At 38.1% G+C, this 17,934-nt stretch overlaps 1 protein-coding gene across 1 annotated transcript in view; it reads left to right on the top strand.

The window, feature by feature from the left end:
- Positions 1 to 17,934, top strand: part of OXCT1 (3-oxoacid CoA-transferase 1) — a gene marked incomplete at both ends in the record, with an annotated part of 153,483 nt that overhangs the window by 79,125 nt on the left and 56,424 nt on the right. The window contains 4 exons of the mRNA XM_080715878.1: positions 512 to 606; positions 1,805 to 1,853; positions 8,711 to 8,783; positions 9,395 to 9,470. Coding sequence (XP_080572004.1) covers positions 512 to 606; positions 1,805 to 1,853; positions 8,711 to 8,783; positions 9,395 to 9,470 — 293 coding nt within the window. The remainder of the gene's footprint in view (positions 1 to 511; positions 607 to 1,804; positions 1,854 to 8,710; positions 8,784 to 9,394; positions 9,471 to 17,934) is intronic.

Genomic DNA, 17,934 nt, shown 5'->3' with positions numbered 1-17,934 from the left:
TTGGAACCCAACTTTAGGTGGACATTTTGCTATCTTCAGAAAAAATTTTTTGAAAATTGAAAAAAATGACATCCCATTTTGGAACATTATATTTAGCAGGAGATTAGTATAGTGAGAATGGTTTTATAAACAAAGAGCAAACCATGTTTAATAATACACCAGTCATAATACTTCAATCCAAATTTGCTGAGCACATTAGTGAAAATAAAATACGTCTTATACTTTTGTTAGAATAACCTTTTGACTAGCTGCTGAAAGCACCCCTTTGGTATCTTTGTGGGAAAGCATATCAGTGTTATTGAGAAGACTGTGACTAATTAGGGATTTTCGTTTCAGAGAATTACTAAGTAGTGCCCAGAGAGCAATAGAAGAACATATTCATTATCATTGTTATTACATTCACAGCAAGTTCCCTTTAAAGATGTTTCTGTTCAGATTTATATGTGCAGGAGATTTTCAGCATAATCACTCTACCTTTGTTATGTTGGACCTTAACATCTTTTTTCTCTAGCTAATTTGGGCATAGGAATCCCTCTTCTGGCCAGCAACTTTATCAGCCCAAATATGACTGTTCATCTTCAAAGTGAAAATGGAGTCCTGGGCTTGGTAAGATGGAAATTAAAGTGTTCATAGTTATGAGCTCTGACAGGGATTATTTGTAGCTTGCTAGTTTACAGTATTTCCAGTCTTTTATATCTCAGTAGACCTTAAGTGGTAATACAATAAAATTGTACATATGGGAAATGTATATTAATATGTAAAATGTAAGTAGTGATCATGGGCATATAGTTGACATTGGCTGAGTGAAACAATGATCTGGAGCATTTTCAAGGATACAAAAATCTGTGTGTCTGGATAGAAGCAGAATCCTATTGAAGTCAAAGATTTTCAATTTTAAGGTACTTTTGAGTTTGTCTAGAACAATCAACTCCTCATTTTGAAGACAAGGGAAACAAGTTTATATGAATTTTTCATGCTCAACATTTAAAGGCAAGTACATGTAGCTCTAAAACATTAGTTGCCTCTTCAGTTTCTTTATAGGATAAACTTTTGGTTGCTCTTCTAAAGTTATATAAAAAATTCACAGATAGCCAATCTTTCCTCATTCTTAGCTGTCTTATGCCTCTTTTTTCCCCCTTATTTTTGAATATATACTACCTTACAAAACTACTTGTCCCCTTCAAGGAATTAGATTTGCCTTATAAAATATGTACACAATTGGCTGGGGGTGTAGGATGAGTGGTATAGCTCATTGCCTAGTATGTTTGAGACCCTGGACTTGATCCCCAGCACTGCAAAACAGGGAAAAAATACATTTAGAAAAAAAAATCCTGACTGAGAATTACTGAGTAAGGGGAACAAAAAGGTCTCTAAACTTAGATGAAGAAAAAAGCAATATTTGAAGCCCCAAATTCAGGCCTTCAGGTGTTGTACACCAGGAAGCAGAGCCACATTTCCAAGTCCTTTTCTGTATAGTTGGTAATCATTGATCCTAGGAGAAAGGCTTACTGAATAACATTGGTTGCATACTATATATTAAGTAATTACTTTTTGTTTTATTGACTTATATTTTAAATAGCATAATATTCTTTTAAATTGGTAACTTTTTGAATTTTTTTCATTTTTATAATCATAACCATTAGTATAGGAAAGACTAATAAACATGAGAAACAGAGCCATAGAAACACTGGAAATATTTTTAAAAGATTTACCTCAAGTCTTTGGATGAAAACTTCTAAAAAATTTTTAGGAAAGTTACTTTACAGTTTTATTCAGGAAGCTCTTCTTTTGCTGTCTTTGACAGGGTCCATACCCATTTCAGCATGAAGTCGATGCAGATCTAATCAATGCCGGTAAGCTCACTTATTACATATTCTTCCAGCCTTTCCTTTGCTGTTAACTTAGTTCTGTGCCACATAGTAACAAGCATCTGGACTCAATTCTTTGTCTTTTCTTGGAGAGTGTGTATCATTTTGTGTGTGGGGTTAAGCCTTTCTGGTTCCTCTTTGAGGTTTCCTTTCATTCTGGGATGACTAAAATAAAAGAAGAAATGCCAGTGGAGGCACATGTAGTGGAAGAGCTTTGATGGGTCAGTCAGGGACCTGCCTATTAATGGAGGGCAGTCTCTCAAATGGGATAATTGAGGAGCATTAAAGCAAAGGAAAACTTACAACAGTATAGACAGGATTAAAGGAAACCCAGAAAAGATGGTGAAATTCCATAGGGAATTATTACCCTTGGGCCTTGAGGCACAGCAACAAGAGAAGGCCACCCAACAGGAACCTTGACATTTGGTGGAAGAACACCACCAATTTGCAGCAATCTGGGTGGTGAGGGTTTCCTCTGCTGGGTTTCCTGCTTGTTCCCGCCTTTGGCCAATCCCAAGTAAAAACAGGCAATTCTTCTCTGGATACAGAAGGGAGAAGAGGGTCCGTTGCAACAACAACCAAAGGTCCAGTGCATGGGATTTTGTTGTCATTGATGCTCATTGTCCTCTAGTCCTCATTGACATGGGAGAGAGAGCATCCTTCAAAAGTACAGGTTTGCTTAAGGATGTCCTCAACCACTAAGTGCCACCCAAGGATGTGAGTGAAGTACAGTTTTTTGAACTGGAGACTCGAGCTCTGTCTTTATTTTTGTAGTCATATGCTTTGCCTTCTATTTTTAGCCTGGCTATAGACTGGGACATAGAGTCAATTAGCAGCCTGACAGACAAAGAACAGCTCAAGCCTGTTGGTTGTGGTCACGGCCTGTGCTGGAAGCAACAGTGCCATCATGCTGGGGTTGCAGCTCATCCTTGGGGTAGATTGCCCACAGAAGCTAATTTCTATGTTCCCACATGATTTTTATACCACTCTTTTATTCATTCTACTTCCATAAAATATTATTCTTACTTTGTGTTCAAAAATAGTATGTATAAATCTCAGAAGTAATGGGGGCTGAGCATAAAGGCCAGCTGCCATATAGAATTCATGTTTGAAACTTGGAGTTTGGGGAAGTAATACAACTTCTGGTTGAATAGTTGAATCAGCTAACATGTCTCAACTCTGAAAGGCTCACTGTGATAAAGCAATGACATTTAACCAAGGCTGTAATTTAATTGTACTGTACCCTTTAGCAATAGCTCATTGATCTGTGAAAATATTTGCTGCTTGGTTTAATTAATTTATGATGTTAGTGAGTTATTTGCAAAATGAATAACTCCATTTTCCAAATTTCAGGCTTGCATTCGTAAAACCTGCTTTCTTTGGAAAATAGTTAATCTTTTCAATGACATTGTTAGACAGTAGGTGTTTCCAAATCCATTGAGCTTAAAAGTAGCTCAGTCCTAATGAAACCATTGGTTTTATATTGTAGTTTCTGAAATACCATATATGGTCCTAAACTACTTTGGTAAAATAAAAATTCATTGATAATGGGAAACCAAGCTGCAAATCAGCTTAGTAATATTCTTAACTCTATCATTGAAGTCCTTTTTGAAATTTTTTGTTGCTTTTGATTTTGGAGATGTGCAAGTTAGGGAGTAGATAGTTTGAGTTAGCAAATCTAGAATATAAATTTGATTTTCTCAGTTCCTCAAATTATCAGGAAATGAACTGGCAAATTATCCCATTGTGTTGATTTGAAAGGACTTTTATGGAAATCCCTTTCAATATAAAGTTGTGTTTCTGGGTGTAATCATTCTATTAAAATTTCAAAATAATAGTAGAGCTATTTCCAAGGATTCCTTTTTTCAGAATAATGGTCTCATAAAGTTATATAAAAATAAATTACCATTGAGATATAGCACCCTATGTCTTAGAGAATACTTTTTCATGTGTTGCACTATTTAAGCCTCAAATGAAATTTGTTTTACAGATAGGGAAACTGAGGCCCAGAAAAATGAAGTGATATGCTTGAGATAACATTGCTAGAGACTAAACTCCCATTGCTCCTGATCATGGGCTTCTTTTTCTGTACACTTAGTTACACCTGCCAACAATCTGGCTTTTACAGAGGTGCACACAATAGTGTGTATAGCATTTCAGAGGTCCTGAGAAAAATCTGGGCTCAAACCTGTAGTAACTTGATGCAATTAGGAAATTTCTAATAAGTCTTGTGGTTTTGCTTTATATCAATGTACATTTTTTTTATTTTATCTTTACTTTTTAGTTTTTTTATTGTGCATGTAGTCCTATCTTAATGAAATACAAGATGGTAGAGGCATACATGTGCACATCAACCAATTAGCCCTTACTCAATTTCCTCCCCATTCCCTCCCCCTCCCTCCTCCTCATGTTTGGCTTAGTTGAATGTACTTTGATATGTTTGTGAATGTATGTCATGTATATTAGGGAATTTCTCTCTTCCTCTTTCTATTCTCCTCAATTAGGTCACCTTATTTGCTCATCTATAGTTTCTCCTTTATCTAGAGTTCTTCCCTATGACCCATTTTTTTCCTACCTTCCACATATTAGGAAGCCCAATGGAGCAGAATAGAAGACTCAGAAACAAATCTGCACACTTACAGCCAATTGATTTTGACAAAAGGGGCCAAAACATACACTGGAAAAAATATAGCCTTTTCAACAAATGGTGTTGGCAAAGGTTATTATGCAGAAAAATGGGAATATACCTCACTTTCTCACCCTGCACAAGAGTCAATTCAAGATAAATCATAGACTTGGAAATTAGACCAAAAACCTTGAAGCTCAATGTACACCTTGAATTCTCTGTCTTTTAATGCTGTTTTCTTATTTTAATATACAAATAATAATATTATCAGTGATTTGCACTTTATTAAAATTGATTCAGAAAGAATCACCATGCTAATCATAACCTATAAATAGCCCTGGCCCCTGCCCTATAACTACAGTAGTGGTTTTCAACAGGTTTGGGAGGGGATTGATTTTGTCTCCCTAGAGACATTTGGCAATGTCTGAAGACATTTTTGATGACCATGCCTGGGGGAGGGAGTGCTACTGGACTCTAATGAATAGAGGCCAGAGATGCTGCTATACATCCTACACCATGGGACCCCCCTCCTCCTCCACAAAGTTATCCAGCCTCAAAGGTCAGTAGTGCCAAGGAAGAGAAAAGCTGTTGTAGAGTTGTCTGTACCATCTAAAGAATCCCAGGCCTGCAGACTACAGTGGAAATAGCACAGCATTTCTCTAATGATTGCAACCAACCTTTCCAGCTTTATCTTTCGTGGCCCCTGCAAGGATCCCTTTGTCCACTCAGCCTGGCTGCTAGGTACATTTTGATCAAGGCTCCTGCTTTCCTTCCCAAATGCCTTTGTGTGCACTGTGCCCCTCACCAGATGGGTGTTTTGCCTTTTTTCTTTTTCATCCTCATCTCCCTGCTAGTAATTTGCAGTCAGAATACACTAACTCCAATAGACATATACTCCCTATTAAGTGAATGACCTGAAACTTCTTCAAGTTTCAGCTTATTGTCCTTTTTCAGTCCCTTTGCATCTCAACAGTGCTTCTCCCTGAACCACATTTTCCCTTGTAATTATTTGTCTCTGTTTATCTCTCTTGCTGGATAGGAGGCCCTTTTGCTTAGGACAATGTTTCTCCAATTTCTTAGACCCACAGCATCAGGATCTCCAGGGACTTTTTAGGAAGGAAATACTTAGCCTCCACCACACACCTACTGAATTAAAAACTGGTAGTTGGTATTTGGGTGCAAGAGCAGTCTACATTTTTATAAGCCCTTTCTGTGATTCTCATTGGTGCTCAAGTCTGAGAACCAATATTTTAGGGTAGCTGGTTTTTTTTTTTAATAACACTGTTTAAGGCATATAGTAGACATCTACTCCCTATTAAGTGAATGGCCTGTTGAATTATGAGCCAAAGGACTCATTAACTATGAAATGAAATCACTTTATTAACTAAATATTATAAACATATTCAGATACACACAGAATAATTAGAGGAAAGAAAAATTAATCAGAAATAGCTAAATGAAATGATCTTTGATTTGCTTATTGATTATAGTTATATGACTCTGCCTGACCAAATTTGAACACTGTATTAGAAAATCATAAATTCAACTGTAGGGCATTTATTTTTCTTAGATATTGGATGTCAAAATTTACTGAGAATTCAAAAAATGAAAAATAGGACTATCATATAACCCAGTAATTTATCCCTAGATAGTGACGGTATCGTCTCTTTTATAAATAGATTTGGAGAGAGAAATAGTAACGATGGCAATAATAGATAGTATTTACAGAGCTCATTTTCTCTGCCAGGCTCTAGAGTAAGGTCTTCATACAAGTTCTCTCACTTAATCCTTCATGTTTCGTGTGCTGTCTAAAAGAGTCATATTTCTTCTCCCATATGTGGAAGGATATAATCAGGATACCAGAGGGACTTCAGATAATGCAGGAGGAGAAGCTCAGTGGAGCCAGGAAGATGGTGTAAAGGAAGGGGAGGTGGAGGGAGAATTACTGGAGGAATCACTTCCATGGACAGTATGGACAGATGTGAGAATACCAGTGTCAATCTTAATACCCTGTATGGGGAGCAGGGGGAGTAGGGAGGGAGCTGAGGGAAAGCCAGCCAAGTGCTGTGTGCAAGGACGCCAGTATTACTGTGAACTACGTTATGGTGTGAGACTAAAAGCCCCTTCTAACCATACCAGAAAATATTTATCAAAACTTTACAATTTAATGGTACTTTGAAAGATGTGAGAATTGAAAATGTGTCTATTGTTTAGATTCAAACTCCCCCGAAAGGAGGGTATTAGGCATGGTATATATAGGCTTCCTCCTTCTCTATACTCCAGCTCCAATGGAGGAGGATATTGATGGGAAAGTTATCCTTCAGCAGGACTTGAGAAACTGGGGGTTTTGCCAGAGATGATGTGACTGCTTCTGGTCCTGATGTGTCCAGGAGCTTTCCTGCACTGTGATCTTGCAATCACAGCTTTTCTTTCCTTTCTTTTTGTCTGCCATATTACACCAGAGCCCTGCATGGTGTGTCCTCAGACAGTTAATCTACTTACTCTTGGCTAAGTAAGCACTTTTGGCTTGTGAGCACTTTTCTGGTGGAGACCAGGAGCTATTCCTGAGCACCTGAAGCTCCTGAACAGACAGGAAGGAGATGGCTAGACCACAGCAGTTTGGATATGGGTCAAGTCTTATTCCTAGTTATTTGGAAACTAGTTATACTTGAACACATTTTTCTAGCTCTGAACTTTTATTAAAAGATGTAAATTTTAGCCAGGCGTGATGGCACTGCTTGCAATCCCAGCATTTGGGAGGTGGAGACTGGAGGATCGCAGTTCACAGACAGCCTCGCAATGCCCTTCACAACTCAGTGATACCCTGTTTCAAAAAAGGAAAAGACTAAAAAACAGGGCTGGGGGGTGTAGCTCAGAGGTACAATGCCCTTGGGTTCCATCCCCAGTAGTGCAAAAAAAAAAAAAAAAGATGTAAATTTTTAAAAAGCCTTTTAAAAAAGATAAAAATTGTATTTTTTATTTTTATTTTTTTGGTGGTACTGGGGTTCCTGGAAACCTTTCTACCTTGGGGCTACACTCTCAGACCTATTTTATACTTTTTATTTGGAAACAGGGTCTCTTAAGCCAGGGCGACTGGCTTCGAACCTGCACTATCCTCCTGTCTCCGCCTCCCAAGCACGGGGATTACAAGCGTGCGCTACCACGCCGGGCAAGATATAAATTTTATAGGACCTCTTGAAAGTTAACATTAAATACACTGGCCAGTATTACTAAGTTATTCCTAGATTTTGTCAAGGTCCTGTGTTTTTAGCAGATGCATATAGGAGCTAGACGGTGAAGATGAAAGAGAAAGAGAGAGAGAGCGAGAGAGAGAGAGACAGAGAAAGATTAAAGAAGAGGGTTCAGGCTTAAAGATATTAAGGAATTAGGTAGGTCCATTCTATATTGTTCGTTGATTTTTTATTTGTTTTATTTTCTCCACAGCAGTATTGAGGTATAATGGTAATTATTCAGTATGCGACAGGTGATGATTTGTTGTACATATACATTGTGAAACTCATATCATTACCATTTTTCCTATGTATTGAGAATACTTAAGATGGCCTCTAAGCAAGTTTCAGGTCTGCAGTATGGTATTGTTAAATAAAACCACTGTGATATTCAAAATGATTCATCTTGGGACTGCAAGTTATCCCCTGATTTTAAAAAATAAAAAATCTAAGGGGCATCTCCGGTGTCATTCCCTTCAGAGTTACATTTCTTCTTTTCTTCATGTTTCTTCTGTCCCTTTGCCCTGGTGACCTACAGTAGCATTGGATTCTGACAGGTGTCACCCCAGAACTTCCTCCTCATTCCTGTTAGCATTTTGCAGCGACTTGTGAAGGGAATGGGGGTGGTGGGAGGCTGGAATCAAAGAATGCATCACCTGTAGAAATTTCCAAATAATTCTGCTACTGAAAGTCAGTCTGCTTTTTCTTATCACCTCGCGGGGGCTGCTTCTGGTCCCGATGTGTCCAGGAGCTTTTCTGCACTGTGATCTTGAAATCACAGCTTTTCTTTCCCTTCACTTGTGATGGTGACAAATGCTCTTCCTCACAGATTGGACATTTCCTACTGCCTCCCCTACCCCTATGCCATCGCATTTTAGTTAAGGGGAGCTTAATTTTTTTTTTGAAAGCAGAGAAAATACCAGTCTCTTTCTTCATCTTGATCTCCATAAAGTCTAACAGTCTTTCTTTCTTTTGTGTGTGTTTAGGCAAGGAAACAGTTACTGTTCTTCCAGGAGCCTCTTTTTTCTCCAGCGATGAATCATTCGCGATGATTAGAGGGTATGTAATAACGGAGCCCCTCATGTTTCACACGGTGTTGAGGAAGCTGAGTCATCCACAATGCATGTGAGCAGGGCTCCCAGACACAGTCCCAGTGCCCAGCCAGAAAACTATCAAGGCCTGTTCAGATGCAGGAAGATAGGAAATTATTCCCACTGAAGGCTGGGAATTGAAATATCCAGCCCGCTATTATGAAAAGTATCCCCAAAATGCAATGTGTATCTTTGTGCCAATTCAATTGAAGTCAGTATTTCTAAGGTCTTTTCTGAGGTTCTGAATATTTTCTTCAAACTGTATATTCACTTTCTATTTAGTGTTTGTCTTCAAATCGAGTTATATACTCCCTTCCCTGAAGAAAACAAACTCAAAGTGCACACCTGTGTTTAGCTTGTTTTGGGAGACAATATAGGCTATAATTTTTTTTTGGAGAACTCTGAATGGTTATTTCTCTGCATCAACTTAGAGCTGATCTATTTAGAAGTCAGTTGTGGGGAGAGGGAAGGCAAATGTATTTTGGGGGTATAGAATTATTTTAATTGCTAGCAGTTTCAAGCAAAAAGAGATGTGAAACTTGTGAAGTTTGCTTTATATTTTATGTTTTTCTTTTGCAGGGGACATGTTGATCTAACAATGCTAGGAGCGATGCAGGTTTCCAAATATGGTGACCTGGCTAACTGGATGATACCTGTAAGTAGATTTCTTTATCTTTTATGCATATATCACATTTTTTTGGAAGGGTACTGAGGATTGAACCCAGAAACTTTCTACCCCTAGCTCTTTTTATATTATGTTTTGAAACATGGTTTTGTTAGGTTGTCGAGATTCCCCCTAAGTTGCTAAAGCTGGTTTTGAACCTGTGATCTTGTTATAATTATTAAAAATGAACAAATGAAGTCATGTGTGGTGGCGCATACTTATAATCCCAGCATTTGGGAGGCTGAGATAGGAGAATCATTGTCTGCAGATAGCCTCAGCTACTATTTAGTGAAGCCCTTTGCAACTCAGTGAGACTCTGTTTCAAAATAAAGAATAAAAACTAGGGCTGGGGGTGTAGCTCGAAGGTAGAATACCCCTGTGTTCCATCCTAGTACCACACAAAAAAAGAAGAAATGTATATATTCTTATGTGCATCAAATTCTAATAAGCCCTGAGAAGTATTTAGTGTTGCCTTTTTACTATGTTACTGGGACAAAGCAAGGCCAGCGTCAAAGTAACAATCTCTTGAGAAACAGAGTTAGGGAAGATTAAAAAAAATAATAAAAGGGCTAAGTAGATGAGAGTAAAAATTAACAAATATTTATCATAACTAAGATTTTATAACTAGAATGAAAAACTAACACATTCCTTAATGTTATTTTATTCTTCAGTGATGAAAACCCTCTTGAGTTTTCATGTGACTCTATGATGAATCTGTCCCTTTGTCTTCTGTTATGGAGTGCAAAGCCTGTGATGGTTAAACCTGCTTGTGACATGCAGACTGTTGTCTTTGATTGGTGACCTAAATCAAGGAAGAGACCTCTTAGTGTTTGCTTTAGAGAACAGACTGCAGTCAGCAACTTAATTCATGAGTGCTATTCATTATATACTTGGTGGTTTTCTATTTACCTACATAGAAACAACAGGAGATGTGTATCCATGACTTGAGGTTGTTTGGGCTGATTGTTTAGGTTTCACTTTCTCACATATGTATGTTTAGGGATTTCTGCATGTTTCTCTATAGCACCAGCTAAAAGGAATCTTAAGTAACTAAGGCTGGTTTTCTATGATGTAACAGTTTTTAAAAAATATTTTTAAAATATTTTTTGAGGAACCTGGGTTACTGTAGTTGACAACAGTGCTAGAGGTCGACCTGTATTAGTGTGGCCTTGTTGATATAATGCCACTTGAAATATTATTTTAAAATGTTAAGTAACTTATTTGTCTTAAGTTTTAATTATTAAAGCCTGGATTATTTAACTTGTTGCATGTTTGAATCACCTTGGAGTTTTACAAAATATTAGTACCTAGATCATAGCCTCAGACCATCCTGGGATGTAGCGCAAGCATTGGTGGTCGTAAAGCAATCCAGGTGGATCCAATATGAACCTTGGAGACGGGCACATTAAATAAATGATCACAATTCTTATTTAAAACGCAAGGGAAAAATACCATGGATCCATCAATAAGAAGAACTCTTAGTAATTTTGGATTCTACTTTTGAGTTATAAAAATACTGCTCATTCTTACGTGGGGCATGGTGGCGCACACTTGTAATCTCTGTGTTTGGGAGGCAGAGACAGGAGGATCGTGCAGGTTCGAAGCCAGCTGCACTGGCTTAAGAGACCCTGTTTCCAAATTAAAAAAAAAAAAATCTATAAAAATAGGTCTGGAAGTGTAGCTCGGAGGTAGAAGGGTTTCCAGGAACTCCAGTACCACCAAAATAGATAAATAAAATAAAAATACTGCTCATTCTAAATGACCTGTAGTTACAAGGGTTGGCATTTTTTTGAGGCGTTAAAGAAATCATGGAAGGTCTCTTGAGCATCACACAGTGAGTCAGATTGATAATTCATGGGAATACTTATCGATGTAGGAAATCAGAATGTGTTTCTATTTTTCAAGTATTAGAAAAGGCAGTATTGGAGAGTGGAAGGAGCTTAGGAAAGCAAGTGTTTGGTGTTGGCACTGACTCCACCAATAATGAAGGTATGCCCTTGAACATGTCACTTAAGCTCTCTGGGATAAGTCATCCTTATCTATAAAATGAGCATTTGAGAATAGATGACCTTGTGGGTCCTGTCTGGCTCTAATAACTTAGTGGTTAAGAATGAGGGCCCTGTATTGAGAGGTTGAAAATCTATTTTTGCCACTCGCTGGCAGTATAACTTTGAGCCAGTTACCTACTTTTCCTCATTTGTAAAATTTAAATGATATGACAATACCTATTTTATAAAACTATATAAAGGCTGGGTGTGGTAGCGCACGCTTGTAATCCCCTCACTTGGGAGGCTGAGACAGGAGGATCGCGCAGGTTCGAAGCCAGCCTCAGCTACTTAGTGAGGCTCTCAGCAACTTAGTGAGACCCTGTTTCCAAATAAAATATAAAATGGGTCTGGGAGTATAGCCCGGAAGTAGAAAGCCTCTGGGTTCCATCCCCAGTACCACAAAAATAAATAAATAAATAAATAAATAAATAAAACTATATAAAGGAATAAGTGAGTAAATACATAAAAATTACATGACAGAGATCTTGACACATTTATGTGACAAATAAATGGTAGAGAGAAGAATAGCCTTGGTTACTCTGAAGAGAACCAAAACCCTAACCCTAATTCCAACCCTAACCCTAACCCTACCCTAATTCTAATTTTAACCCTAACTCTAACCCCATTCCATTAGGTATAATCTTATACCTAAACCTAACACTAATTTGAACCATAACCCCAGACCTAATTCCAACCCTAACCCGTACCCTAATCCTAATTCCAACACTAACCCTAACCTTATCCCTAATGCCAACCTTAATTCTAACCATAACCCTAATTCCATCCCTAACCCTAACCCTAATTCCAACAATAACCCTAAACGTAACCCTAATTCCAACCCTAACCCTAACCCTAAAAGTATTTAAAATCTGTGTCTCTCTGGACTGATTTTTTTAAGTCAGTTTCCACAGTGGTCCTGGGTATGATGCTTTCAGTGAGGGTGTATTATGTAATGGTCCTTTCTCTTTTTCTTTCTTTCTTTCTTTCTTTCTTTCTTTCTTTCTTTCTTTCTTTCTTTCTTTCTTTCTTCTTTCTTTTTTTGTGGTACTGGAGGATGAACCCAGGGACATTCTACCTCTGAGCTATATCCCTAGCCCTTTTTTATATTTTATTTGAAACAGGGTTTTGCTAAGTTGCTGAGGCTGGTGTCGAATCTGTAATCCTCCTGCCTTAGTCTCCCAAGTACTGGGATGATAGGCGTGAGCCTTAGCACCTGGCTCATAATTATCTATAAGAAAATTTTCCTGTATGTATCATATTTTTTACATATCCCCTTAAGTTCCTGTGAAGGATTAAAATATCAATATTTGTTACTTAATTATTTTCTTAATATAATTTGGAGCTCACGAATATTCAAAGAATAGTCCTAGTAGGGTGATGATGGCAAACCAGAACATGATGAAGACTATCATGGTAATCTCAGAAAAATTAAGTGTGAGTGTTCTTTAGTCTGGTTCCACTCTTGGTAATAGAAGTTGGTAGTCTGCCCTTGTTTGTTTGTTTCTTCTTTCTTCTGTGGCTCTTTTATTAGCCACAGTCATATGTGTGTGTGTGTGTGTGTGTGTGTGTGTGTGTGTGTGTGTGTGTGTGTTACAGGGGACTGAACTCAGACGGCATTCTGCCTCTGAGATACATCCCCATTTCTATTTCATTTTTATTTGGAAACAGGGTCTCTAGATTGATGAAAGTCTTGATGCTATTCTGGAATCTGCAATTTCCTGTCTCAGCCTCCCAAGTACTAGGATTACAGGCCAGTGCCAACATGCCCTGGGATAATTTCATTTTTTTTTTTTTCATTCTGTATTTTAACCCTAGAGTAAAAATCTTACTCTTATTCCCTGTCCTTTCCCCTCAAACTCCAGCCCTCCAGTTCTGCACAAAGGGCCCCAGGATTCTTTGCCAATTGGCCGATTTGTCCATTGTGTAGTAATGTGGAAACTGCTCAGGGTCTCTTTGTAGATACACGGCACCTATACCACGTGGAACTTTGGCAACAGGTTGCAGGCAGCCAGGATGAGCTCACTGCCATCACAAACTCCCCCTGAGATACCCTCATCTTCGGCACTGGTTCATCTACTTCTTGGAGGAGGGAGATCAAGTAACTGTCTAAAATCTTTAGGGCTTTTAGGAGTCCCTTCTCCAGATTATCATTGAGTGCTGGGTTTGACTTCTTGATGTAGGGAGAAAATTTGACAAATTCATCGAGCCCAGCTGTGCTGGACTCAGGGTTCAGAGCTGCTAGCTTGGGGAACGTGGAGGGCAGCACAGGACTGCCTCCAGATCCTTTTTTTTTTTTTTTTTTTTGTGGTACTAGGGATGGAACCCAGGGGCATTCTACCTTTGTTTATTTTGAAATAAGGTCTCACTGAGTTGCATAGACAGGGCCCCTTGCTCTTAGACTTTCCTGTTTCTAGAACTGTAAGAAGAAATAAATACCTGTTCTGTATAAATGACCCAGTCTCAGAAAATCTGTTATAGTAACACAAACAGACTAAGAAAAGGCTATATGGCCTTGGTAAATATTTACCAGTAATCTACCACTTTCCATGTGATGCACAGTATGTATTTTTGTTCTTTGAAACTCAGGACAGCTTCAGAGTAAAGACCATGAGGTTTAGTTGGGAAGATATTTGGTTTGAATTTCAGTTCTTCCCCTTACAGTTGATTTGGAATAAAGGTTTTGTTAAGATTAAGAAGAATATGAAAATTGTATACTTCAAGAATGGCTATTTTATCACCTTCTTTAATGCTTAACATTAAAGAGGGAGCATTTGCCTAACATACACTAGCACAAGCAAATGCGATTTTATAGTTCAGCCTATTTGTTCTAAGTTCCTACTGAAAACCTAAAATTAAACTCTTTGAGTTTACTTTTCTGGCTTTTGTTCCTTATAGATACTTCCCACCCTCTTTATGTTATTTCAGTAGGCAGTCTATTTTTATTTATCCCAAATATTTATGTTGCTTTATAAAATTTAGATATGTTTTATTGTAAGATCGACGGTCAGGAAGCCGATGAGTTCAGCTTTATTATATCCTTTTTCATTTACTTTAATCATCATTCTGCTGAGTTGAATAATTTTTTAATGGTTGTATAAGCCTTGGATTCTCAGCAGTGTGGTATCACCATCGATCATTAGAGTGTCCGATTACAATAAGCACTAGGCCTTTAAGACAAGCAAACTCTGGATGCTAGCTGTCTTATCCTTCAATAGCTTCTTTAGTATGCAGAGTTGGTCACATGTACACAGATTTTTAACAGAATTTTCCCTGACCATCCAAAAAAGGAAATTTTAACAAAACAATAGCTCAACTCTTTCAAGTTTTCTGCCTAGTGTGTTGGTGGCAAAACCCCAACCATGCTCAGAAGAAGTGGAAAAATATGTGGTCCACAGAATCTACATTCAGATCAGCCCTGGTCTATTCCTCCTAACTCCTATTTTTGGAAAACAGCTGGCATAGATTATTGACTTGTGAAGGGAAGCAGATGTGCATGATCAGCTATGGGAGCTGGTAACTAAAAGCATGAAACACCCTGGATGGGCTACTGTGCACGAGTGGTACTGGAGACTAGGGCCCTCTCTCTCTCATGCAGAGAGGATCGAAATAAGGCAAAGAGGAACGGGAAATTTGGGGTGTTTGTTTTTCCACCCTCACATTTTTCATTCTCTGTGCATTTGAAAAGTAAATACAAATTAATGTTGTACTGGCCCGTGCTCGGTGTCTGAGTGCATACAATTGACTGGGTCCTCCAGACATGCTGTCTGTTTTAAATAAGCCTAAGTTTTTCTAATTAAACTCTCTAAAGGCAAAAATTTATTGTATTGGCTTAGTTGCATCAGTTGATTCATCCAAATATGAAATTCATAAATATAGATATATAAATATGTAACCACAGATTACTCTTCATAGATGAAAACTGCAGACCTAGATAGAGGTTTTTTGTTTTTGTTTTTGTTTTTTTGCAGGTCTAGGGATGGAACCCAGGGGCATTTGACCTCCGAGCTACAGCCCCTGCCCTATTTTTTATTTTTTATTTTGAAACTGGGTCTCACTGAGTTGCAGAGGACCTCACTAAGTAGCTGAGGCTGTCCGCGAACCGCGATTCTCCAGTCTCAGCCTCCCGAATGCTGGGATTACAAGCGTGTGCCACCACACCCTGCCTAGATAGAGGTTTAATATATATGGACATATGCCTTGTTCATTTGATCCTAAGGCTCAGGAGAGTACAAACCATGAGTAAGGAAATAGATATGTAGAGAATATGTTAACAGAACCAGGGATTGGGGTTTAGGCCTATAATCCCAGAATTGGAAGGCAGATACGGGAGGAACACAGGTTCTAAGCCATCCACAGAAACTTAACCGGGCTCTCATCAACTTAGGGACACCCTGTTTTCAAAAAAGAAAAAAAAAAAAAAAAAAAGCCAGGTGTGGTGGTGCGCGCTTATAAACCCAGCATTTGGGAGGCTGAGATAGGAGGATCACATTCATCAACAGCCTCAGCTAGTGATATCCTTTGCAACCCAGTGAGACTCTGTTTCAAAATAAAGATTAAAAAATAGGGCTGGGGGTGTAGCTCGGAGATAGAATGCTCCTGGGTTCCATCCCCAATGCCACAAAAAGAAAAACAAAAAAGAATGAGGCTGGGGTGTAGTGCAAAGGTAGAATGCCCCTAGCTTCAATCCCCACTCACACACAAAATTATAAATAAAAATGAAAATATGTGATGATGTGAATCTTTTATAATTATTCAGTAATGCTTTATTAGTGCAATATAGGGAGAAACACAGAATTTTGGAATGGGAAAGATCTGTGCTTAAATACTTTCACCTCTCTGGTGATATGGCACATCATTTTCTCTTATTTTACTCATTTGCCAAATGATAATAGTATTTGACTCACGGTAACATGTTCTGGAATTATATGAGTTCATTTATTCAACAAATATTTGTTACACATAAATGAAGGCCATTCACTATTCTATTTTTTTTTTAAGGATTCCACAATTAACAAAACAGACACAATTATTTGCATTTATGGAGCCAATATTCCATCAGAGGCTGGCAAACTGCAGCCCATACCCTGAATCTGGCCCACAGCCTGTTCTGTAAATATAAATTTTATTGAGCATAACCTTATCCACTAATTTGCATATTGTTTATGCCAATTTGGAGTTGCCATAACAGAACTGAGGAGTTGGGATAGGTACTTGCAGTGGTTTGAATATGGTCCCCAGCGCAACAGTGATGGAAGGTAGTACCTAGGAAGAGTCAGTTGGGTCTATTCTTCTGCCTGTGATCTATTAGCATCTTTTTATTTAGGTAGGTTTGCTGCTCATATGCTCTCATGACTGGATTAATGCCATTATTGTGGGAGTATGTGAGTTATCTTGAGAATGAATTTGTTATAAATATGTTTGGTCCTTTTGTGGTCTCTTGTGTGAGCTCTCTTTCTCTTCCACCTTCTGCCACAGGAATGAGGTAGCAGGAAAGCACTGTCCAGACAAGACCCCTTGCTCTTAGACTTCCCTGCCTCTAGAACTGTAAGAAATAAATATCTGTTCTAAGAAATAAATATCTGTTCTGTATAAATGACCCAGTCTCAGGTATTCCACTATAGTAACACAAAGACAAGGCTATATGGCTTGCAAAGTCTAAAATACTTACCATTTGACCATTTAAAGAAAATGTTTGTCAGTTCCTACCTTAGAATTAACTCAAATCTTCTTTTCTGATATTTTAATGTAAATAAATCATGCTATAAATTTCTCCTTAAGTCCTTGTATTAGTGACATTTCACAAATTTTTTTATAATTTGTATTTTCATTCTCTTCAAAATATATTCTGATTTTCTTGTTATTTCTTCTATAACTCATTGTTTATTTAGAAGTATGTCAATTTATTTCCAAATGTTTAGGGATTTTCCACAAGACTTAAAAATTATTTCTAGGGCCGGACGTGGCAGTGCACGCTGGTAATCCCAGTGCTTGGGAGGTGGAGACAGTAGGATCGCGCAGGTTCAAAGCCAGCCGCGCTGGCTTAAGAGACCCTGTTTCCAAATAAAAATATAAAAAATAGGTCTGGGAGTGTAGCCCAGAGGTAGAAGGGTTTCCAGGAACCCCAGTATCACATAATAATAATAATAATAATAATAATAATAATAATAATAATTTCTAGTTTAATTATTTTGACATCAAAAAGAATATACTTCATATGATTTTAATCTTTTTAAAATTGAGTCAGACAATAGGTGCACACCTGTAATCCCAGTGCTTGGGAAGCTGAGAATGAGAAGGATTCCAGGTTCAAGGCCAACCTATGGTAACTTAGCAAGACCTTGTTTCAAAACTAAAAATGCTGGGGTGTAGCTCAGTGGTAGAACACGTCTCTGCACACACGCATGTGC

Source organism: Muscardinus avellanarius (genome assembly GCF_963383645.1).
Source record: "Muscardinus avellanarius genome assembly, chromosome: 1".
NCBI classification, from domain to species: domain Eukaryota; kingdom Metazoa; phylum Chordata; class Mammalia; order Rodentia; family Gliridae; genus Muscardinus; species Muscardinus avellanarius.
The sequence above is the reverse complement of the archived record's forward strand: the minus strand, read 5'-3'. Positions and strand labels throughout refer to the sequence as shown.